General features: G+C 35.3%; 4 protein-coding genes and 1 pseudogene across 4 annotated transcripts; all 5 read left to right on the top strand.

Annotated features, from left to right (window-relative positions):
* The first annotated feature begins 5,502 nt into the window (after positions 1 to 5,502).
* LOC108225199 (putative F-box protein At3g10240) lies at positions 5,503 to 6,744 on the top strand. The gene has a single exon (XM_017400026.2). The coding sequence runs from the start codon at positions 5,503 to 5,505 to the stop codon at positions 6,742 to 6,744; it is 1,242 nt and encodes a 413-aa protein (XP_017255515.2).
* Positions 6,745 to 9,456: 2,712 nt separating this feature from the next.
* On the top strand, positions 9,457 to 10,704 carry LOC108225189 (putative F-box protein At3g10240). Its single transcript, XM_017400015.2, has one exon. The coding sequence runs from the start codon at positions 9,457 to 9,459 to the stop codon at positions 10,702 to 10,704; it is 1,248 nt and encodes a 415-aa protein (XP_017255504.2).
* Positions 10,705 to 13,180: 2,476 nt separating this feature from the next.
* On the top strand, positions 13,181 to 14,404 carry LOC135150655 (F-box/kelch-repeat protein At3g06240-like). Its single transcript, XM_064087385.1, has one exon. It carries the CDS (start codon positions 13,181 to 13,183, stop codon positions 14,402 to 14,404), a length of 1,224 nt encoding a protein of 407 aa, XP_063943455.1.
* Positions 14,405 to 15,126: 722 nt separating this feature from the next.
* LOC135150654 (thaumatin-like protein 1) lies at positions 15,127 to 16,104 on the top strand (annotated as a pseudogene).
* A 3,553-nt stretch (positions 16,105 to 19,657) lies between these two features.
* LOC108225179 (uncharacterized) lies at positions 19,658 to 20,941 on the top strand. Its single transcript, XM_017400004.2, has one exon. It carries the CDS (start codon positions 19,658 to 19,660, stop codon positions 20,939 to 20,941), a length of 1,284 nt encoding a protein of 427 aa, XP_017255493.2.
* The last annotated feature ends 4,499 nt before the right edge of the window (positions 20,942 to 25,440 follow it).

Genomic DNA, 25,440 nt, shown 5'->3' with positions numbered 1-25,440 from the left:
TACCCTCAATTTTATCATTTGATGGGGTTTGAAAGTAGCTTAGCTTTCTCAGAATTTGGAGGAGAACGAGTCGTGTTCTGGAATCTGAGGGACCTGGTTCTGTTTCGATATAATCGTGGAAGTGTCTGTCTGTGCTAAAAGTTAAAACATACTATATACAAGATTGGTGAAGAATATTGTGGTTATGTTACCGTTGATGATGTACTTAGAAATCTATCTTGTGGTGGCATTGTAATGGCATCACTATTCACTGGTATGTTTTCTCTTTGCTTAGCTAGTCTTCGAGGCCAAATTCTGATCTTCTCATATTGTAATGTCCTGGCATAAATTAGCTATGTTTGGGTATTTCTGTATTTGTGGATAAGAATTTTTCGATACACAAGTGCACTGCCAGGTCCACTTCTTGGCAGTTTTTGTCAAAACTAAAACCGACGGTACTTGTGATCGACCATCCACCATAGAAAATGCAGAGCGAATATCAGTCATACCATTGTTTCTCTGCTGTATGATTGATTTATAGTCATGTCACGTTCTTCTTGATCAAGTACGATCCATGGGTCAGCAATGTCCGTCGCTCTGTGCTCGAGCTCCTTACCTTCCTTATGTAGTTATGAAGATCACTTCCACCATCTATGAATATGCCGCTTTCTGTAAGCTGTTTTCCTGAGAAAATTTCTAGTAGAAGAATTTCATAGCTACACACATTCCATATTCTGCACAAGTCAAATATTGATGGAAAACTGGCAAAAAATAAGATATCAAAATATCATAGAGCAATACTAAATGTTGATGTAAAACATTGAAGAGTCACTTAGAGGAACATATCCAAATGCTCTGCTTACAACAGTTGAACTCATTTGTGCTTGATTGATGGAGCTAGGAAGTACCGACTCTTCATTTTGACTGCAGTATTCGAGTCCGACTCGTCTAACTCGACTACTTGTACGTGACTCGGCTGAGTTTAGACCTGATATAGATCTCAGGCTATCAGAGTTCATAATTATGTTATAGTTTGCAAATCATTAATATACTATAGTGATCGAGAGACGTTGATTAGTGAAATGTCGAAGTAATCATAGTTTTGAAATTGGTTTAATGCATATTCGGCCATTGTGTTTGGTGTTTTGGCGTATGCTGTGCAGTCAAGCCTGCCACAGTCTCCGGTTTCACAAACAGAAGCATCAGAGTTGCAATTTGTTCGACCCCAAATACGAGCATATTGGGTGCCAGGAGCAACATCCAGTGACCATTGGTCATCAGGGTTGAGTTGACGACCGCCACCAGGATAGGCACCAGCCCATACGACGTAAGGGCAGTTGTTTCCGATATTAAAGTTGGCAGCTCTTGTGGTGATTACTGATTAGGAGGTGGAAATGATGATCAGGGAAAGTGTTGCTAAGTAGCTCATTTTGGTGCTTGAGTACATGTTAATGTTACAATGTTTGTCACAATAGTTCAGAGTGTAAGTTTGACTCGTTATACAGGGCAGAGTCAAGAGGACTTGGGAAGACTTAGAAACCAACACGCAAATAATTCCACATATTATAAAGAGTAGACCTCTTCGTCCATAAATTCCAAGCTAGAAAATTTTGATGAAACAAACATTTTTCTACCCCATTCTTGAAGATTACTAGAAGGGAGTTGACTGACTTATTTTTATATGAAATATATCTAATATTATACAAGAAATTCATAGAATGCTTGTGCTGTCTGTAATATTAATATTAGTTGGCTTTTTGAGTTCTGGATCCCTATACTGATACAAATGTGGCTAATAAAAGATCAACAACACCAAAGTTAATTCAGAAAAAACGAGCACTAGGCTAGCAGGAACATCTTAACCAACACAATTGATGAAAATCTAACAGCTTGCACGAACATTATAACAAGTCGACTTCCGATGCCTTAACCAACTGATAGAAAGTTCATTAGAACAAGTCTACTGAATTACAGATGGAAAGTTGACAACACAGATATCAAGAGCAAAGAAATACAGCCATTTCTCAAAAGTGACTAAAATAACAGACCAAAGGTGACTAACAAGACATATAATATAGCATAGAGATACCAGAATAGCGGTGTTTCTTTAATCATCACCATAGCCACGATTCCAGCTAATTTGCTTGAATCCTGCGAGTGAAACTAGGCTCTCCGTGTACCTGTAAAGATAACGAGTGTAACGATGATCTTCCAATATATAAACTCGAGCAATCCTAGCCTCTTTCTTCCTGGCATTACACGAGATCCACCTGTAATCTTCATATCCTATCAGTAGTAGGAGATCCCCATTGCTGAAATAGCCATTAAAAAGTTCTGTTGGCATCGCTAAATCAATACTAAACATTAGCGTCCATGATGCCTCAACTCCACCACCTCGAAGGCATGTATCATCTTCCAACTTCCACATGTTAATCGCCTTGTTGAATCCCTTACCAGTCCTATCATCATTCAATGCATTAGCCCACAGCATTATAACAGCAACAGACTTATTATACTCGATAATACGAGTTTTAGGATGAGCTTCATAAGAGTTGACAATGTTGAGACCACCGACAGCAGCAGCAGTAACCGCACGAGCAGCTGCAATAGCAGCAGCAACATCACGAGGGAGCTTAATAGCACAATTCAACACCTCCGTGTTCAAATCAAACACCATCAATGCATCTTTCTTGACACCAAATAATAATCCGTTAACACACACATTAAAATTGCCTAAAAAGTCGATTCCAGACATAACGATCTTATAATCCTCATCAGGAACTTTTCGCCATACATTCCTGTTAGCCGAATACACCTCAGTAGGAAGCGAAGGCCCCGATACCACACTAACAATCTTATAATCATCATCTACCGGATCTACTTGTTGAGACTCGCCTTGAGTATACGGATACTTGAGATCAGCCACAATTTCACGAGAATCAACGTCGAAGACTGAGAATTGCAGTGTAGCATTTTCGGTATCTGTCAAATATGTCTCGCTGGTCATGATAAGGGTTTGATCAGTTTCGGTTGCGATTGCTCGGCGGAGCTGCGCTTTGACGAAACCAGGGTCTTTGATCAGGGAAAGCCAGGTCTTGGAGACTAATTGGAACTGGAGTAATGATTTCACTGGCACGCGAACGAGAATCTCGCTGATGAGATCGTCGGAAAGTGTCGGATTCGGTCTGATTGGGGCCATTGCAGAGTCCGATTGAATCACTCAGTTGATGACGGCGGAGTGTGTGGATGGGAGAACGGAAATGCTCAAAGTTTTAGGGTTAGGGTTAGCGGCGGAGTGTATTGTTTTTTTAAATGTCTTAATAAAAAATGGTATTCTTATCGGTTTCATTTCCTTGTATTTTGTATATGTATCTATAATGATTATGTTTTTAGGTTGTTTTATTTTAATCATAAAATTAATATATGTTAATACATATATTTTTTAGATTAAATAATTTTGCTAGTAAATAATAACATCTATTATAGAAATTGAAATACAAAATATTCGGATCATCTTGGTCGGTTGTTCGTTAAAAATATAGTACTGTAATATATTTTAAAATGTTACTCTATCTTAATTAGTACACATTTAAATTTAATAATTTAAATATATCATTTGGGATTGATTATATATATTTTAACCATTCTAATTATTAAAAATTCTATTAAAGAACTTATTTAAAAATAGATTTGCTATTTTAACATTGCAATGAACTGATTTCTTTAATTGTATTACAGATTCTCAAATAAATTTAAAACATAACTATAAAATTTTATGCTACATTACAAAATTTTGAATGATAAATTTCAAATAAATCTTAAAAATTACTCGTGAATCACATCAGTACAAGATATCATATATCAAATTTGTAATATTATTTTTATTAGAGCTAAATCATATAAATAAGTATCAAAAAAATATTAATCTCCTTCATGTCAAAAACTATGTCGTCTTCACGTATATACGTCCATAAATCATGTTGATATGTCAAGAATTTCATGTATTTAACTAATCCTAATAAATCTCATCAGATATGTCAAAAAGTTCTAAGATTATAACATCATCAAAAACATATTAATTTCCTTCAAATCAAAAACTATGTCGTATTCATGTATATATGTCCATAAATCATGTCGATATGTTAAGAATTTCATTTATTTAACTAGTACTCTTAATAAGTCTCATTAGTTATGTCAAAAAATTTTAAAATTATAACATTGAAAAAATATTTCAAATATGAATTTTAGAAATAAAATCATATGTATGAATAATCACACTATTTCTATAAATTTTAGAAACAAAAACATATATATGAAATTTGCGGATTTTGAACATGTTTTTTCCCATTCTTGAGATTATCGGGTAGATTTCTACACGTTAGTGAACTCAAAATCGAAAACTTTCAGCACTGTTGTTCTTGACGCATAGATTAACATATCAAAATATCACTTCAATCCGTGAATTTTGATAGCCACATCATTTTCGAGGTCATTTTTATTTTATTTTCGATTTTCATGTCAACATTAACTAACATTCGTTAGTCAAATTCTAACAAAAGAACGTGATGAGTTCTTTTTTTTTTTTCAAAAAAAATTGGAGGACATATTTATTGGACCTTTTAGTTGCGTGACCTAAATCATAAACAGTCTAAAGTTGAGGGAATAACGAATTAATTATCTCAAATTTAATTTAAGAAAATAAATAAAAGTGCCTGCTATATATGTGAATACATTTGATTTTTCTCTTGAATTTTGTTTAGGGTTGTTTTCACAAAGTACTAATTAAGTTTGAAAAGTTTTTCTCAAAAATATTGTAACTTTTTAAAAATTGTGCCAAAACACAATCTTTCAAATAAAAATTGTGAAAATATTATTTTTTTGATTTGTTTTTCAAAATTACGATATTGCATTTGCAACTGCTAGCAACCACAAATTCAATTTTAATTTTTTTTATTAAATATTATATTCAATTACATAATAAGTTCCAAGTGTTTACAAAGATCCAAATATGAGTTTATGTATGAGATTAGTATTAACATCACAAAAACAACATGAAAATCAACTAAAGTCAAAATTAATTAAAAGCAACTGAAATATTATTTGTATCTTTCTATTCCATCGATACATAATTATTATTTTAATTATTATAAATAAAATATATTATTTTAATATGATAATATATGATAAGCAATCTTGCCACACATCTTTAGAGGTTATCCAAGTATAATCAATCATTTTATATTGACCGGATCACTATAAATATATATATATTTTCCTATTATTATTGTTTATTTATATGATAGCACCTATATATATATATTGTCAAGGGTTTGTTGGAGACACTCTTGTTCTCAAGAAACTTTCAATCAAATATAAAAATAAATGGGCTCAAAAGGAGCTCTTATATAAATTACAATAGACCAGCCCATTTGAATATGTTATAAAAACAAAGCAGACCCTAACCCTAATTAGTTTCCGCATTTCCCTCTGCAGTGACCGCCGTCATTCACTCCGAACTCAAAAATGAAGCCTATCAGACCAAATCCAACACTCTCCGACGATCTCATCAGCGAGATTCTCGTACGCGTGCCAGTGAAATCCCTAATTCAGTTCCAACTAGTCTCCAAAACCTGGCTTTCCCTAATCAAAGACCCGGTCTTCGTCAAAGCCCAACTCCGCCGAGCAATCAGAAGCGGATCTGATGAAACTCTTATGATTGTCCGCTATTCATGTTCCACTTCGACGGAAAGTGCTAAGCTGAAGTTATCACTCTTTGACGTTGACTCTCGTCAAATTGTGTCTGAAACTAGGTATCCCTATTCTCAAGGTGAGTCTAGATCCGTGCCTCGTTTAACACTTGTTGGTTCTGCTAATGGCATTGTTTGTGTGGTTCTCTTCGAAACTTCACACCTAATTAATAGATTCTTCCTGTGGAATCCTGCTACTAGACAATCATTAATAGTTGTTCCTGGTAGGGGCTTGAGTAAACCCCGCGCTCTAGGTTTTGGTTATGATCCTGTAGATGGGGATTATAAGATTGTTAGGGTTGTATCAGGGCCTTCTCTTCCAGCTGAGGTGTTTTCAGCTAATAAGAATGTATGGCGAGAAGTGTCTGATCCGATTGACAGCCCTGATGACTTCTTAAGTGGCCATTTCAATGTGTGTGTTAATGGATTTTTATGTGGTATTGACAAGGGCGTAGGGATGATGGTGTTTGATTTGAACAAGGAGGTCATGAATTGTGCTATTAAGCTCCCTGTTGTTGCTGCTGGCGGTGTTGGTGTTGTTGGTGATAATGATGATGACTATGATGAGGAGTATTATGATGCTCAGCCTGAAACTCATATTATTGAGCTTGATAAGTCTATTGCTGTCATTACGTTGTGGGCTGATGCATTGAATGGTGATAGAACTGGTGGGAGATTGAACAAGAAGATTAACATGTGGAGGCTGGATGATGATGCATGCCTGAAAGGTGGTGGAGTTGAGGCATCATGGACGATAATGTTTAGTATTGATTTAGCGATGCCAGCAGTACTCTATAATGGCTATTTCAGCAATGGGGAACTCCTACTACTAATAAGAAATCATGATGATCGCATGTGGATCTCGTGTGATGCTGACAAGAAAGAGGTCAAGATTGCTCGAGTTGAGATGGCTGGTCATCTTTACACTCACCGTCTTGCAAGGTATACAGAGAGCCTGGTTTCACTCCCAGGATTCAAACAGATTAAGGACTGGAATGGCCGCGATGATGATAATTAAGTAAACACCGCTGATTCTGGTATTATTATGCTACATACAAATGAAGCAACCTTTGTTAGTCACCCTTGGTATGTTATTGTAGTCACTTTTGATAGCTCAGCAATATTTATCTGCTCTAGATAGATGGCCACAGTGTTGCGTTTGTTGTTAACTTTCCACCAGTATTACTGGTCACTATCTATGTTCGGGCTAGCATAGATTTTAGTAAACTAAGTTGGTTAAAATGTTCCCTTAATTGTTTTTTTCTAAATTATTTTTGATCTGATTGATCTTGTATTATTCACATTCCTATCGCTATCTGGATGCAGATCTATATATTTCTGGTGACACAATGTTAATTTTTTGATCAAACTCAAAATACTGACCCACGATAAATCATTTTTATGACATGCTCTAAATTATAATCATTTAATGAGAAAAAACATACTAGAAATATTGACCTTGATATAACCTTTTTTAACTCTAACGTATTCTAAATTTCATTAACATAAATCGCTATCCAAGGTCTTAGCCACTTCAATAGGAACAGAACTCCTATTGAACAATCGATCTGGGAAAGAATATGATGCACGAGCTAACTCATGTGCAACCATATTAGCAGATCGTCTAATAAAAGACACCGACACTGTGTTTTGTTCAGCTAACAAGCTTCGACACTCCGTTATAATAGCACCAAATGGAGACACCATCCTCACCTTGCTACGGAGCGCCTGAACTGCAACCAAGCTGTCCGATTCAATGACAACAGCCTTCCACCTCTGAACCTTAATCCAGCTTAGAGCCTCTTTAATCTGAATACTCTGTTACACAATAAATATCTTTTTTCTTACATATGAAAATATACAAGATATGAAAAATCTGATTCAAAATTAATTGAATAATAATCATCACATATTAATAACAGAAAAATATTTATAAATAGATAATAAATTATAAAAGTTAAATTTTCGCGTATAATCAGTTGGTTAATATAATTTAATGAAAATTCAACTCATTAATACTTAAATATTAATAAAATGTATTAAAATTTAAATAATAAATTACAAATTATATATTGCCCGTGCTTCGCAGGGGTTATAGGCTAGTATATATTAAAGATGATTTTGCCGTCTGAGTACTATGATAAAATAATAGGAAATTTATCAAATATATCTCTTTTTGACATACAAATACAATAATACTATCACCTCAAAAAGCTTGCAGATTTACGTTTACTACATACTTACGTTTTGCAAATATACGGTCCCCTATCTTTCATTCTTTATGCCTCTCTCATCTCTCTTTCCCACTCCGTCTTCTCGCTCTCTTTCAATCAGAATGAATCTCTTTCTTTAATCTCTCTCATAGATAAGATGAACTCGGTTTCAGATTTTGGAGAAATCATAATTGATTTAAACTCAACTAAAGGCTGTGTTGTTGGTGGTTGTATGTATTTGTGTGGTTGATTGCTCACGGTGGTTTTTTTGTTTGTCAGCGGCGCGTCGATGTTGATGGGTCGGCAAAATGGCAGCGTCAAGACCAAGGAGATGAGAAGGCAGATCGAGAAAGAGAAAGAGAGAGAAGTACAAAGATATAAAGAGACTGTAAGTATTGGTTGGTGATGGTTGATTTGAGTTGATTTTTGAGTTGTTTTAGTTGATTTTATCTTTGTGAGTTTGTAATATTATTTTTGGCCCAGTAGGGTGCTTACTTGCAACCACTTAAAACTTATTATGCAAATAAATGTAATTTTCAAAAGATTTTTTCAAAATTGAATTTGTGGTTGCATATATGGTTGCTAGGAGTTGCACATATGGTTGCATATGCAACTTCCGTATTTTTGCAAATATTTTTTGAAGTATAGTATTTTTGCAATTTGTTTTAAAAAGTGACAGTATTTTTGTAAAAAATCTTTTGAATTGGGTATTTGTAAAAAAAAAAGCCCTTAATAATAATATGATTAGATGCATGTGCCGGTCACAAGGAATCCCTAATAAAATTGCAAAATAACTTGCAAAAATTAGTATTTTTATTAAATTACTATTTTGTTTATCTTTGGTTGTATATAACGAATTTAGACTGTGTAAAAGTGTATCTCATATATATTTTTCTAGAAATTTAACAATTTAAAGCTAAATTCGAAACTCAATATTCATATAATTTAAAATGTTAAATTTGAGAAATCTTAAGATATTTATTAGCTAATATAATAATATAATGGGGGTGTTCGCTAAAAATGGTTTACTAAATGATACGTAATTATTATTTTAATTGTTATAAATAAAATATATTATTTTAATATGATAATAGATGATCGGTAATTTTTCTACACATGTGTAAGGTTGACCAAATATAACCAAACATTTTATATTGACAATATATTTTTTAATAGAGTGGACAACATGAGTACATTTATTTTTCATATTATTATTTTTTATTTGAATGATAACAACTATACATTTTGTTTGTGAGTTTAGAAGGGTGGAGTCGCTCTTGCTCAAAAGACACTTTCAAATAAATGGGCCCTACATTTTGTTTGTGAGTTTAGAAGGCTGGAGTCGCTCTTGCTCACAAGACACTTTCAAATAAATGGGCCCAAATGGAGCTTTTAAATTACAATCGCCAGCCCATTTGAATATATTGTAAGAATAAAGTTAAACCCTAAACCTAATTAGTTTCCCCATTTCACTCATACCATCTGCAGTGACCGCCGTCATTCACTCCTACTCAAAAATGAAGCCTCTCAGACCAAATCCAACACTTTCCAACGATCTCATCAGCGAGATTCTCGTCCGCGTGCCAGTGAAATCACTAATTCAGTTCCAACTAGTCTCCAAAACCTGGCTTTCCTTAATCAAAAACCCCGTCTTCGTCAAAGCCCAACTCCGCCGAGCAATCAGAAGCGGATCTGATGAAACTCTTATGATTCTCCGCTATTCATGTTCCACTTTGACGGAAAGTGCTAAGCTGAAGTTATCACTCTTTGACGTGGACTCGAAACAAATTGTGTCTGAAATTAAGTATCCGTATTCTCAAGGTGAGTCTAGATCCCTGCCTCCTTTAACAGTTGTTGGTTCTGCTAATGGCATTGTTTGTGTTGTCCTTCACGAAACTTCACGCATGGATAGATTCTTTCTTTGGAATCCTGCTACTAGACAATCATCAAGTGTTATTCCTGGAAGGGGCTTGAGTACATCCCGCGCTATTGGTTTTGGTTATGATCCGGTAGACGGGGATTATAAGATTGTTGTTGTTGTATCAGGGCCTTCTCTTCCGGCTGAAGTGTATTCGGCTAATAGGAATGTATGGCGAAAAGTGCCTGATCCGATGGACGGCCCTGATGACTTCTTTCTATGGCATTTCCATGTGTGTGTTAATGGATTTTTGTGTGGTATTGAGAAGGGTGTAATGATGGTGTTTGATTTGAACAAGGAGGTCATGAATTGTGCTATTAAGCTCCCTGTTGTTGCTGCTGGCGGTGTTGGTGTTGATGGTGATGATGATGAGGACGACTTTGACGAGGATTTTTATGATGCTCAACCTGAAACTCGTATTATCGAGCTTGATAAGTCTATTGTTGTCATTACGTTGTGGGCTGATGCATCGAATGATGACAGAAATGGTTGGAGATATTTGGACAAGAAGATTAACATGTGGAGGCTGGATGATGATGCATGCCTTAAAGGTGGTGGAGTTGAGGCATCATGGACGATAATGTTTTGTATTGATTTGGAGATGTCAGGAATACTTCTAAATGGCTATTTCAGCAATGGGGAACTCCTACTACTAATAAGAAATGATGCTGATGATCATCACATGTGGATCTCGTGTGATGCTGACAAGAAAGAGGCCAAGATTGCTCGAGTTGAGATGGCTGATCATCATTACACTCATCGTGTTGAAAGGTATACAGAGAGCCTGGTTTCACTCCCAGGATTCGAACAGATTAAGGACTGGAATGGCCGCGATGATGATAATTAAGTAAACATAACTGATTGTGGTAATTTTATGCTACATACAAATGAAGCAACTCTGTCTTGTTAGTCACCATTGGTATGTATTGTAGTCAGTTTTGATAGATTGGCTATATTCATCTGCTCTAGATAGATAGCTACAGAGTGTTGCCTTTGTTGTTAACTTTCCATATTCAATCAACTATCTATGTTCGAGTTAGGTTATAGATTTCAGTAAACTATGTTGGTTAAAATGTTCCCGTAATTGTTTTTTCTAAATAATTTTTGATTTGATTGATCTTGTATTATTCACATTTCTATCGATCGTTACCTGGATCTATATATATATCTCGTGACTGAATGTTTCTTGATCAAATTCAACATGACCGACAACAAATCATTTTTATTACATGCTCCAAATTATAATCATTTAATGAACTAGAAATTTATTTTAGTTGTGTACTTGTTAAGTAATTTTAGTTATCTTACTTTTATTTCTAATTTTACTATTGTTTATTATATTAAATATATCTATGCCGAGTATTATAGATATTAAAGATGATTTTGTTGTCGAGTAGCACTAGAAAATAATAATATGATTAGATGCATGTGCCGTTAAGAACTTGTACACGGAATTCCTAATTCAACTTAAATTATACAATTATAAGGTAAATAAATGTCTTCTTACAACATAAAAAAAACATCCCGGTTATCCCGAATAATCATGAAAACTACACATTTAATTTGCCATAGGTATCATTCTATATCTAATACGTGTATAAAATATATTTAAAATTTTTATGTGATCGTTATATATATATATATATATATATATATATATATATATATATATATATATATATACACACACACATATATATGTTATTTGTTCAATAGGATCAAAGAGATTAAATGCTCATATAAATTTTATATAGACCTTATACATTGATGCATGAGGTAACGAAGTGGAAAACAAAAATTCAACATAGTGATTATATAGATCAATTCATCCTTGTTTGTTTTGGGTAAAAGGTGTCACAGGTTCAATCCAAGTCATCTCGATCTATTACTTTGTTCTTGAACATGAACGATGGGTTGACAATTAAGATCAATTTCAATCAAATTAATATATACAGATATTTTATAAAAAATGGGTTTCAAAAAGTATCTTTATGTTTTTGTTGTCGTTTTTGATAGAAAAAGCGTTCTCGAATTTATCCGGGTTGCGGAAGAGCGGCTAAAACTGCGTGAAACCTAACAAGGGTTTATGTACAAATTAGAACGGATAGTTTAGTTCGTTAAAACACAGGTTTTGATCAAAATCCAATATCATACATTCAATCTACAAGATATTAGTCAACACTAACGTAGAAATTGAAAATAAAATAAAAATGATTTGGAATATGCCGTGGCAATCAAAATTCACGGATTGAAGTGAAATTTTGATATGTTAATGTACAAGTAATCTTAAGAACGTGGGTCATAAAAGTTTTCGATTTTCAATTCACTAACACGTATAAAAATCTATCCGATAATCTCAAGAATGGGGAAAAACACTTACAAAAATCCGCAGATTTCGTATATATGATTTTATTTCTAAAATTCATGCGAAATAGTTTTTCAATGTTATGTCATGTGTATAATTTTAGAACTTTTTAAAATAGCTTAAGGCCTTATTAAGACTAGTTAAATACATATAATTCTTGATTTATTGACATGCTATTTATAGACGTATATATGTGAACATATATGTAGAACGTTACAGTTTTTGACCTTAAAGAGATTAATAATTTATGATACTTGTTTTATATGATTTAACTCTAATAAAAATAATATTGTAAATCTGATATATGATATTTTATATCTGATGCGATTCACGAGTGATTATTAATATTTATTCGAAATTTATCATTTAAAATTTTGTGATGTCGTATAAATTTTTTATAATTAAACTTTAAAATTATTTGAGGATCTACAATAGAGCTATAGAATTTAGTGTATTGAAATGTTAAACTAATATATTTTTAATAAGTTCTTTAATAGATATTTTTATAATTAGAATGGTAAAAATAAATATTATCAGTTCCAAGTGAATATTTAATTAAATTATAAAATTTAAATGTGTTCTAATTAAGATGGAGCATCACTTTAATATATTACATTAATGACTGATTTATCGAATAACCGACCAAATTGTAATATTTAATATTTCAACTTCAAATAAAGATGTATTATCACTAACAAAATTAATTGTTTAATCAAAAAATTGAGTTAGCATACATCAATTTTATGATAAAAAAAAGAACATAAAAACATAATCATTTCATATACTTATAAAAAATACAAGGAAATGAAACGGATAAGAACACCATTTTTTATTAAGACAATTAAAAAAAAATCAAATCCAGACACTCGACTCGGCCGCTAACCCTAACCCTAAAAGTTTCCGCATTTCTTTCTCCCATCCACACACTCCGCCGCTACCTATTATATCGGACTCTGCAATGGCCCCAATCAGACCAAATCCGACACTTTCCAACGATCTCATCAGCGAGATTCTCGTTCGCGTGCCAGTGAAATCTTTACTCCAGTTCCAATTAGTCTCCAAGACCTGGCTTTTCCTGATTAAAGACCGGAGTTTCGTCAAAGCTCAACTCCGCCGAGCAATCGCAACCGAAACTGATGAAACCCTTATCATGACTCGCTATACCTATATGACAGATACTGAAAATGCTACACTGAAATTTTCAGTCTTGGACGTTGATTCTCGTCAAATTGTGGCTGATCTCAAGTATCCGTACACTCAAGGTGAGTCTAGACAAGTAGCTCCTGCTTCTGCAATTATCGGTTCTGTTAACGGCATTGTTTGTGTTATCTTTCACAAAAATCTAAGCGAACATAGTTTCTATCTGTGGAATCCTGCAACTAGACAATCAAGAGCTGTTCCGGGATGTGCCTTAAGTACTTCCCGCGCTATGGGTTTTGGATATGATCCGGTAGATGATGATTATAAGATTGTTAGTGTCGTATCGGGGCCTTCACTTCCTACTGAGGTGTATTCGGCGAAAAGGAATGTATGGCGAAAAGTTCCTAATGAGGATTTTATGATTGGCATTAATGATGGCTTCATTCAAGGCTATTTTAATGTATCTGTTAATGGATTTTTATTTGATGTCGAGGAGGATGGCATGATGGTGTTTGATTTGAACACGGAGGTGTTGAATTGTGCTATTAAGCTCCCTCCTGCTGTTGCTGCTGCTATTGCAGCTGCTGATGCTGCTGCTGTTAACGTCCTCATTTCTTATGCAGCTCGACCTAAAACTCGTATTATCGAGTATAATAAGTCTATTGCGGTTATAACACTGTGGGCTAATGCACTGTATGATGATTGGACTGATCATCGGAGATTCAACAAGGCGATTAACATGTGGAAGTTGGAAGATGATTCATGCCTTCGAGGTGGTGGAGTTGAGGCATCATGGACGCTAATGTTTAGTATTGATTTACCCACGCGGCCAGCACATCTTTTTGACGGCTATTTTAGCAATGGGGATCTCGTACTACTGATAGCATATGATGATTACAGGTGGATCTGGTGTAATGCCAGCAAGAAAGAGGCTAAGGTTGTTCGAGTTGATATGGCTGATCATCGTTACACTCATTATCTTCACAGGTACACGGAGAGCCTTGTTTCACTCGCAGGATTCAAACAAATCGGCTGGAATTAATCGTGGCTATGGTGATAATTAATTAAGGAAACACCGCTATTCTGGTATCTCTATGCTATCTGTCTTGTTATTCAGCTTTAATCTGTTATTTTAGTCACTTTTGAGAGATGGCTGTATTTCTTTGCTCTTGATAGATATGTTGCCAACTTTCCATCTGTATAATTGATCAGTAGACTTGTTATAATGAACTTTCCATCAGTTGGTTAAGGCATGGGAATCGACTTGTTATAATGTTTGTGAAAGCTGATAGATTTTCGTCAACTGTGTTGGTCAAGTCATTTTCGACCAGAATTGAACGGTCGAAAATGACCGCTTTTCCTATAGTGGATGTTCCTGCTAGCTAGCCTAGTGATCGTTTTCTCTGAATGAACTTTGGTGTTGTTGATCTTCTATTAGCCACATTAATTTGTATCAGTACAGGGATCCAGATCTATATATCCAGTGACAAGTTTTCAGAGCAAACTTATAAAAAAACCCAACTAACGCCGATTAATCCCTGTTCCGTGGATCACCGAACTGATCAATCCAATTAATCTTCGATTAATCCTTGTTACATGACTTCACTGATTAAATTCGATTCCCGCTTTTTACAACATTCATAAAAATAAGTCAGTCAACTTGCTTCTAGTAATTTGTGTGACTTGAAGAATGGGGTAGAAAAATGTTCGTTTCATTAAATTTTCTAGCTTTGAATTTATTGAAGAGGAGGTCTGCTCTTTATAATGTGGAATTATTTGCCAGTTGGTCTCTTTATTATATGTGGAATTATTTGCCGGTTGGTTTTTAAGTCTTCCCAAGTCCTCTTGAGGAGTCGAACTTACACTCTGAAAAATTGTGACAAACATTGTAACATTAACATTTCCACCCTCCTAATCACCACAAGAGCTGCCAACTTTAACATCCGAAACAACTGTCCTTATCTCGTATGGGCCGGTGCCTATCCTGGTGGCGGTCGTCAACTCAACCCTAATCAGGAATGGTCCTTGGATGTTGATCCAGGCACCCAATACGCTCGTATTTGAGGTCGAACAAATTGCAACTCTGATGCCTCTGTTTGTGAAACCGGAGATTGTGGGAGGCTTGACTGCACAGCATATGGCAAAACACCAAACACAGTGGCCAAATATGCACTAAACCAATTTCAAAACTATGATTACTACGACATTTCACTAATCGACGGTTTCAATATTCCTATGGAATTTGGTCCCACTGCAGAAGGTGCAGAGGGGTGCAAACTCAGTAGTTGTACAGCCGATATCACCGGGCAATGTCCTGATCCGTTGAAGTTCCCTGGCGGGTGTAATAACCCCTGCACGGTTTATAAGACTAACAAATATTGTTGCCCTCAGGCGTCGGAACCATGTAATCCGACAGATTATTCGAGGTTTTTTAAGGACAGGTGTCCTACTTCTCTCAGTTATAAAGCTGATCAAACAGGTAATCGAAGCTGTCCGAGTGGTACTAACTACAAGGTTGTGTTCTGTCCATGAGGATCTTATTATTGTAGTTCTTGCTGTGAAGTTGTTGTCCATGAGATCTTATTATTGTAGTGCTTGCTATAAAGTTGTATTTGCGCATCACAAATTTTGTTGTTGTGCTCGTTCTTCTAGATAAACTTTGTTTTGATCTAAATAAACTTATGTACAGGGATACACAAGTCATTCTGACTTGAGCAATTTGTTATAATAATCAATCTTCGCTATTACGTACACATATTTTAAAATTTGGGGTATTCAATAGGATTTTAGTTTATATTACAAAATCTGGTGGTATTCGGATAGGATTTTAAATTATACTTTAAATCCGATAGTATTCAATTGAGATTGTTTAAACCCATTAAAATCTTATGGTATTCAAATGTTAGTGAAATTTTTCGGATTTCATAAAATTGTGGATTTTGTGCATTTTTGGATGTATTTTAAGGTTTCTAAAATCTCACCAAAATTTATGAGGATTTTGAAACTCTTAAATCCTAAAAAATATATATCAACTCTGCGATATTTTATTAAAAATTCTTGTAAAATTAAAAACACGTACAACTTATCAGACAAAAACGATGCAATAAAAATCCGAATCGAATACCCAAAATAAGTACTCTCACTCTGTCTCAGCTTCAATTGAAACTGTCATCAGAATATCTTGAGTTCTCTCTCCCATCATCACCACCACCTAGTCGACTCATCGACTCTACAATGACGTCTGTGAGGCCCAATCCGACGCTTTCAAGCGATCTAATCACCGAGATTCTAAAACACCTGTCAGTGAAATCATTAGTTCAATACCAATTAGTCTCCAAGACGTGGTTATCGCTGATCAAAGACCCTGCTTTCGCCGAAGCTCAGCTCTGTCACGCAATCTCCACTGAAACCGATGAAACCCTGCTTTTGCCGAAGCTCAGCTCCGTCACGCAATCTCCACTGAAACCGATGAAACCCTTTCGGAGTACAAAGTGATAATTACATGTGGATTTCATGTGATGTCGATAAGAAAGATGCCCACATTGTCCCCCTTTCGGATGAGATGGCTGACTGTTGTTACTGTTATGATATTTGCAAGTATACCGAAAGCCTAGTTTCACTCGCAGGATTTAAACAAATTAGCTGGAACGCGGGCGAAGCTGATGATTAAGAAGACACTGCTGATTCTGGTATCGATGTGCTAGATAATGATTGCAGCGTTCTTGTAGTCTTCTTTGGTCTGGTTTTGTAGTCAGTTCTGATAGATGTTTACATCTATTTGCTTTTGATATATGCTTGCAATGCCAATTTGCACTGTGTTGTCAATCTTACATCGGTATTACTGGATTCAATCCAGTCAACTATGTTGGTAATAATATTTTTGCGAACTCATATACTTGCATAATGATGTTTTGTGTTGCACTCTGGCTTAGGAACTGCAACAGATTATTCAAGTTTTTTTTAAGGATATCTGTCCTACTTGTCTCAGTTATAAAGCTGATCAAACAGGTTTCGAAGTTGTCCAAGTGGTACTAACTACCAAGTGGTATTCTTATATTTTTGCTATGAAGTTGTTGTCCAAGAGGATCTTAGTCTTATGGTGCTTGCTATAAATTTGTATTTGCACATTATAGTTTTCATTGTTGTGCTCGTTTCTTCTAAAAAAACTTTGATCTGGTTGATCTTATATCACCCGCATTTCTATCAGTACAGGGATGAAAAGAGGACTCCAACAAAATCAGTTATATAACTACTAACTGTTTCTTTATGCTCGATAACGATTGTGGCAACTCTGTCTTTGCAGGCACCCTGGCTCTGTTAGTGTAGTCACTTATTGATAGATGGCTACGTTCTTTGCTCTTGATAGATGGCTATGTTAATTTGCCTTCTGCTATTAACTCTCTAGTTGTATTACTGAATCAATTTCAGTTGACTGTGTTGGTTGTATCTTTTCTTGTTGCATAAACAGGGTTTGCAGTACTTCCATTATATAATTACTTAACAGTTATATATATTTTTTTGATATTTGTATATGTTAAGTTATAATTTGAAAAGAAATTAATATTTTTGGTGAGGTTTCCTCAAAAACAGTTATTTTCAAAAGTACGTAGGACTTGATTATTACAAAATCATTTATGAGTTAAAATCCGCTTTTAGATTTATCAAATAATTTTTCATCTACTTTCCGGCAAACTATCTGTAACCGCAAAATATCATAAATTGATTTGACATCTATCATATATTAATTTTGACACAATCTCGTTATATTGGAGAATTTTTACATAAAATATCCTTACAAATTCATTAAAATCAGGATTTTAAAAATTAAAATAATTTTGATGATGTAAATAATCAGATTTTAAAGTATTTCATTAAACTGATATGATTCCCCATTTCTTAAATATAATTTAAAATCTTAATAACCCAAAAATATTTGAAAGATCTTTTGAATCCGCATAAAATCCTTTTGATTTATATCTCGAATTGAATGAAATAAAACAAATACAAAAACATGTATTTAAGTGAGATTTTAACGGATTAATATTTGTATATATTATCAAATTATATGTGATTCTAATTTTATACCGAGTCTAGTAAATTTTAAATAAAATATCATAAAACTGATGTAGAAAACTTAAAATTTAGGGCTTTTTCATGAATACCCAAATCTAAAAGAATATTTGCAAAAATACTATCATTTTTTGAAACAAATTACAAATATACTATCTTTCAAAAAATATTTGCAAAAATATGGAGATTGTATATTCAACTGTATCTGTAACTGCTAGTAACCGTATCTGTAACTGCTAGTAACCATATACGTAACGTAACCACAAATGCAATTTTGAAATTTTTGTGTGGAAAATTACATTCATTTGCATAATAAGTTGCAATTGCATAATAAGGTGCAACGGGTTGCAAAGGCAGAAAAATGAGTGCCTCTGCGAAGTCAATACTAATATCACCAAAACAACCACAAAAGCAAAATCAACAAGCACTACAACCAAAAAAACAACTAAAACAACAAACTAGAAATCAACTCAAAAACAACCAACTAGCACACTTTCTCTCCCTTTTCGCAATTACCTCCCTCATGTACCCTGTTCTTTTTGCAGCCGTCGAGTATCGACCTCATCCTTCACTCCCTACCATTACCATTAGAATCCACCTTCACTTCCCTCTGTCTAATCCCGACTCCGGCCACACCCCCACTCATCCTCCTGTCTTCCCTATCTCCTTCTCGGAATCTCCTCGTAGTTGCACATGCACCGTCGTAGCCTGACCATTTGCAATGATCGGCGGCAACAACATCTGCAACGATCGGCGACAGCCTCTTTTCCCTGAGGGCGTGGAGAGATAACGAGATAGAGGGAGAATGTATTAGAGAGCGAGGATAGATATAAAGAGGGAGATAAAAAGAGCGAGCGCAACGAGGGAGACATAAGAGAGAGTGTTAGTGGGTGTCGTATATTTGCAACTTTCTGTATGTTTGCAAGAAATACAGACATCTAGTATAACTGCAATTACTATGTAAAAGCGGGTAGTTTTGATAAATTCCCTAAAATTTAAGCATAATATAATAAAAATCTATCATAATTTGAATATCATGAAATTTTATTTTTTGCAAAAATCTCAATTATATATTATTAAAATTCTAATATTTTTCTAAAAACAGAATATATTTTTGCAAATAAAGAAACGCCGCATTCCCCATATTTCAACTTCAATCGAAACCCTCGTTAGACCTTCAGTTCTCTCCCTATTATCACCACCGAGTCGACTTAGCGACTCAACAATGGCGCCAGTGAGGCCCAATCCGACGCTTTCAAGCGATCTACTCACCGAGATTCTGAAACGCCTGCCAGTGAAACCACTAGTTCAGTACCAATTAGTCTCCAAGACATGGTTATCGCTGATCAAAGACCCTGCTTTCGCCGAAGCTCAGCTCCGTCACGCAATCTCCACCGGAACCGATGAAACCCTTATCATCACCCGTTATCTCTATCTCAGCGGTGATCATTTACAGAAATTCTCACTCTTTAACGTGGACTCTTGTGAACTAATGTGTGATGTTAAGTATCCGTGTTCTCGAAAGGCCCCTCAAGTATCGGACCGTTATTTTAGACTTGTTGGTTCTGCTAATGGTATTGTCTGTGTTGCTAATTGTGATTTTGATGTTGAGGAGTTTTCTGACCCTGTGTTTCTTTGGAATCCCGCAATTAGAAAAATTAAATTTCTTCCGCCACTTCCGGTTGGTGAATTGAATGATTTGGGGTTCGGTTATGATCCGGTGGCTCGGGATTATAAGGTTGTTAGTGTTGTTAGAAAGCCTTTTTATTCGGTAGAGGTGTATTCGGCTAATAGTAATGTATGGCGAAAAGTGGCTTGTCCGATTCCAACGGACGTTATGGATCATTTTTGCAGTACGTTCCATGTGTGTGTTAATGGATTTTTATGTGGTGCGGGGGATTTTAGTATGATGGTGGTGTTTGATTTGAACAGGGAGGTGATGAATTATTCTATTAAGCTTCCTGTTGATGGTGGTCGTGATGATGGTGACGACGATGATGATGATGACGACGATGACGACGATTATGATGATGAATATGGTTCCGACTATGACAGCGATGGGTCTTATGAAGCTGAAGCTAATACTCGTATAATCGAGATAAATAAGTCTGTTGGTGTTATTGTACTGTGGGCTAATGCACTGGATTATGAAATGTCTGATTGGAGATGGAACAAGAAGGTTAAATTGTGGAAGTTGGATGATGAGGCATGCCTTCGAGGTGGTGGAGACGAGGCATCATGGACGCTAATGTTTAGTCTTAAATTCGATAGACCATCACTACTCCGTAATGGCTATTTCAGCAATGGGAATCTCTTATTATCAGTACAAAGTGATAATAACATGTGGATTTCATGTGATGTCGATAAGAAAGATGCCGAGATTGTCCCCCTTTCAGATGAGATGGCTGACTGTTGTTATTGTTATGATATGTGCAAGTATACAGAGAGCCTAGTTTCACTTGCAGGATTCAAACAAATTAGCTGGAAAGCTGGCGAAGATGATAATTAAGAAGACACTGCTGATTCTGGTATCGATGTGCTAGATATTGATTGCAGCAATTCTGTTCTTGTAGTCTTCTTTGGTCTGGTTTTGTAGTCTGTTCTGATAGATATTTACATCTATTTGCTTTTGATAGATGGTTGCAATGTTAATTTGCACTGTGTTGTCAATTTTACATCCGTATTACTGGAGTCAATCCAGTCAACTATGTTGGTAATAATATTTTTTGAACTCATAGACTTGCATAATGATGCCTTGTGTTGCACTCAGGCATCGGAACTCCAACAGATTATTCAAGGTTTTTTTTTTTAAGGATATGTGTCCTAATTCTCTCAGTTATGAAGCTGATCAAACAGGTTTTGAAGTTGTCCTAATGGTACTTACTACCAAGTTGTGTTCTGTCAATGAGGTATTCTTATAATTTTTGCTATGAGGTTGTTGTCCAAGAGGATCTAAGTCTTATGGTGCTTGCAATAAATTTGTATTTGCACATCATAGTTTCCATTGTTGTGCTCGTTTCTTTTAAAAAAACTTTGATCTGGTTGATTTTATATCACCCCCATTGCTATCAGTACAGGGATGCAGATGTATATTTGGCCAGTAACACAAGTTTCAGACAATAATATATAATTGTTAGGATGCTTCAAATGACTATAATTTAGGGGCGTTTGAATTAAGGGTGGGAATGGGAATCGGTGATGGAAATGTAGGGTATGGTAATAGGGGTGGGAAATGGAATCGGTGATGGAAGGGTATGGGAATAGAGGTTAACGGGAATGGCATGAAACCTAAGCGGTGGGAAGGGTATGAGTTAACCACCTACAAGGATTGGGGTTCCCATTCGATACTACCAAATAACTAATCCAAACACTTATGCAAATAACCAGGTTCATTGACCATGAACCAAACACCCCATTAGTATATTATAAAAATTTATTATAGGAAATGAGTCTGAACTGAATCCCTGTTATATATTTGTTAGTACTAAGATAGTTACTGTTATATTTTTAGCACTAAATAGTTACTGTTATATTTTTGTCTGCACTAAAATAGAGATTTAAATCAACTTTTTAGAAGATATAAGGATTAATTAAAGTCACGGTCTCCAATGCATACTAGTGCATTCACACCATCAGGAGGTGGAGTCTTGGCTCCTCTATTTTTCCTGTTCTTTTGCTTCTTAGTTGCGTTCCTGCTTTTGTAGTTTCAGATTTCATTAGTCTACCTGACAAAAAGATTTCATTATTGTCTAATGTATTGATGATGGTTATTCTGTCTTTATAAATATGGCTCTGCAGTCATGTACTATCTTTATAAGGATGGCTATGCCGTCAAGTATTATAAAAGAGTTTCTGGTTTAAGTCGCAGTATTATAACAAATTAACTGGATTGCTGGCTAGATGAATAGATGATAACTAAGAAAAGACCAACTATTCTGGTATGTTTGTGCAATTCAGCTAGATAATGATTGCGGCAACTCTGTTCTTGTAGCTACCTTCTTTGGTCTGTTATTGTTGTCACTTTTGATGGATGGCAAGTGTCTTCTGTTTCATATGAAGTTAAACTAGTGCTTCCTGCAGTTGGTAGTGTAATTTGCTACCCCTTTTTTTTGTGTGAAGATGGTTTTGTGTTGCTTATCATGACAATTTATTGGTACATATCAACTCATACTCTGTGTTGTACAAATGATTGGTTTCCGACTTGGGAGCATCGTGCAGAAAAGACATGGATGTTCATAAGAGGAATTAATATATGTTTCGTAGTACACAAAGATAGTCAAATCCTTGTGATACAAATTTTTGAGGATGAGATGAGTCTTTCACTGTTTGCTCAATTCATGAAACATTTGTTTTTCGGCTTAATGACCTTTTAGCCCTTGAAGTTTGGGTGGAAGTTCCGATGCGGCCTCGAAGTTTAAAAACGTACCTTTCGACCCTCAAAATATCTTTGTCGTACTTTTTAGCCCTTATGGCGTATACCGGTATATAACGGGGTGGACAAAATTGACATTTCACACGTGAGGGTTAAAAGGAGCATTAAACATTAAGGGTTAAAAGAACCTCTAATGTATTTTAATATATTGTTTAGGGGTTAAAAGGAACGAGATGTAAACTTTAAGGGTTAAAAGGTACGCCCAAATTTTATCCCGAATATGAATTGTCAAGTTTATCCCCCGATTTATACCGGTATTTTTAAAAAGGACTAAAAGGTACGACAAAGATACTTTGAGGGTCGAAAGGTACGTTTTTAAACTTCGAGGCTGCATCAGAACTTCCACCCATACTTCGAGGGCTATAAGGTCATTAAGCCTTGTGTTTTTCTTTACTAATTATGCAACCTTGAACAAATATAGGTCGGAAATTTTAAGTTTTCAGCCTTAACTTGGTCTTAGTTTTTACTGGTAACTTCATGAGTGCTAGCTCACGTCTTGATAGAAATTGTAGTAATTTTCAAGCTATCCGGTTTACCCTCAATTTTATCATTTGATAGGGTTTGAAAGTAGCTTAGCTTTTTCAGAATTTGGAGGAGAAAGAGTCGTGTTCTGGAATCTAGAGACCTGGTTCTGTTTCGATATAATCGTGGAAGTGTCTGTCTGTGCTAAAAGTTAAAACATACTATATACAAGATTGGTGAACAATATTGTGGTTATGTTACCGTTGATGATGTACTTAGAAATCTATCTTGTGGTGGCATTGTAATGGCATCACTATTCACTGGTATGTTTTCTCTTTGCTTGGCTAGTCTTTGAGGCCAAATTCTGATCTTCTCATATTGTAATGTCCTGGCATAAATTAGCTATGTTTGGGTATTTCTGTATTTGTGGATAAGAATTTTTCGTTACACAAGTGCACTGCCAGGTCCACTTCTTGGCAGTTTTTGTCAAAACTAAAACCGACCGTACTTGCGATCGACCATCCACCATAGAAAATGCAGAGCGAATATCAGCCACACCATTGTTTCTCTGCTGTATGATTGATTTATAGTCATGCCATGTTCTTCTTGATCAAGTACGATCCATGGGTCAGGAATGTTCGTCGCTCTGTGCTCGAGCTCCTTGCCTTCCTTACGTAGTCATGAAGATCACTTCCACCAACTATGAATATGCCGCTTTCCGTAAGCCGTTTCCCTGAGAAAATTTCTAGCAGAAGAATTCCATAGCTACACACATTCCATATTCTGCACAAGTCAAATATTGATGGAAAACTGGCAAAAAAATAAGATATCAAAATATCATAGAGCAATATTATAGTTTGCAAATCATTAATATACTACAGTGATCGAGAGACGTTGATAAGTATATATGTACCATGAAATAGCAACTAAAATTTTGCCGTGTGTATTCAACTGCTGAGCCGAAAACAATCGATTGTTTAAATACAAACATCGAACAGTCAACAGAGTATGACAAAAACAGCACTAACATCTACATTTTAATCACCGAAAATTTTCGATTTCAAGTTTACAGTATAGAAATCTGCGCTTCAATCTCATGAACAAGAAATGATAAGTTCTTTTCATGCAGATTTTCTGCTGTACAGCTACTGAGTTTGCATCCATCTGCACCTTCTTCAGTGGGACCAAATTCCATAGGAATATTGAAACCGTCGATTAGTGAAATGTCGTAGTAATCATAGTTTTGAAATTGGTTTAATGCATATATATTCGGCCACTGTGTTTGGTGCTGTGCAGTCAAGCCTGCCACAATCTCCGGTTTCACAAACAGAAGCATCAGGGTTGCAATTTGTCCGGCCCCAAATACGAGCATATTGGGTGCCAGGAGCAACATCCAGTGACCATTGGTCATTAGGGTTGAGTTGACGACCGCCACCAAGATAGGCACCAGCCCATACGAGTTAAATATATTTGAATACCAACATATATTTTAAATTAGCATCATCATTAAAGAATTCAAATTTAATTTAAAACTAAAAAAATAAGAAACACACAAAAATATATATGTCCACCCAAAAAATGAGATACACATAATAAGGTCTATTATACAAAACTGTTTCAAATGAGAGAGAAGTGATTAATTTATAATATAATTATTTTAGAAAACTATAAAATAAACTGTATTAATTTGAAACGAAAGAACAAGCAGCGAGAAACAAGAAGTGTTGCAAAAAAGCTGTACAAAGAGAGAGACAGAATTATGAAAAGATTTGGTTTTGAAAATTTATTCACCCGGGCTAATATCATGCAGCAGCCAGACTTCCAAAGAGTAATAAAAAATTTCTGAAGTAAAAATTTACAGCGGACCGGGCTGAAACCAACCGCAGCCCATGCTACGGTCCACCCCTGCATACGACGTAAGGGCAGTTGTTTCCGATATTAAAGTTGGTAGCTCTTGTGGTGATTACTGATTAGGAGGGTGGAAATGATGATGATCAGGGAAAGTGTTGCTAAGTAGCTCATTTTGGTGCTTGAGTACATGTTAATGTTACAATGTTTGTCACAATATTTTAGATTGTAAGTTCGACTCCTTATATAGGGCAGAGTCAAGAGGA

The sequence above is a fragment of the Daucus carota genome, chromosome 1 (genome assembly GCF_001625215.2).
Source record: "Daucus carota subsp. sativus chromosome 1, DH1 v3.0, whole genome shotgun sequence".
NCBI classification, from domain to species: domain Eukaryota; kingdom Viridiplantae; phylum Streptophyta; class Magnoliopsida; order Apiales; family Apiaceae; genus Daucus; species Daucus carota.
Note: the sequence above shows the minus strand (reverse complement) of the source record. Positions and strands in the feature narration are given on the sequence as shown.

Bases quoted from the DNA above. Each gene is read 5' to 3' on its own strand.
- LOC108225199 (XM_017400026.2), top strand. From the start codon at position 5,503: ATGAAGCCTATCAGACCAAATCCAACACTCTCCGACGATCTCATCAGC.
- LOC108225189 (XM_017400015.2), top strand. From the start codon at position 9,457: ATGAAGCCTCTCAGACCAAATCCAACACTTTCCAACGATCTCATCAGC.
- LOC135150655 (XM_064087385.1), top strand. From the start codon at position 13,181: ATGGCCCCAATCAGACCAAATCCGACACTTTCCAACGATCTCATCAGC.
- LOC108225179 (XM_017400004.2), top strand. From the start codon at position 19,658: ATGGCGCCAGTGAGGCCCAATCCGACGCTTTCAAGCGATCTACTCACC.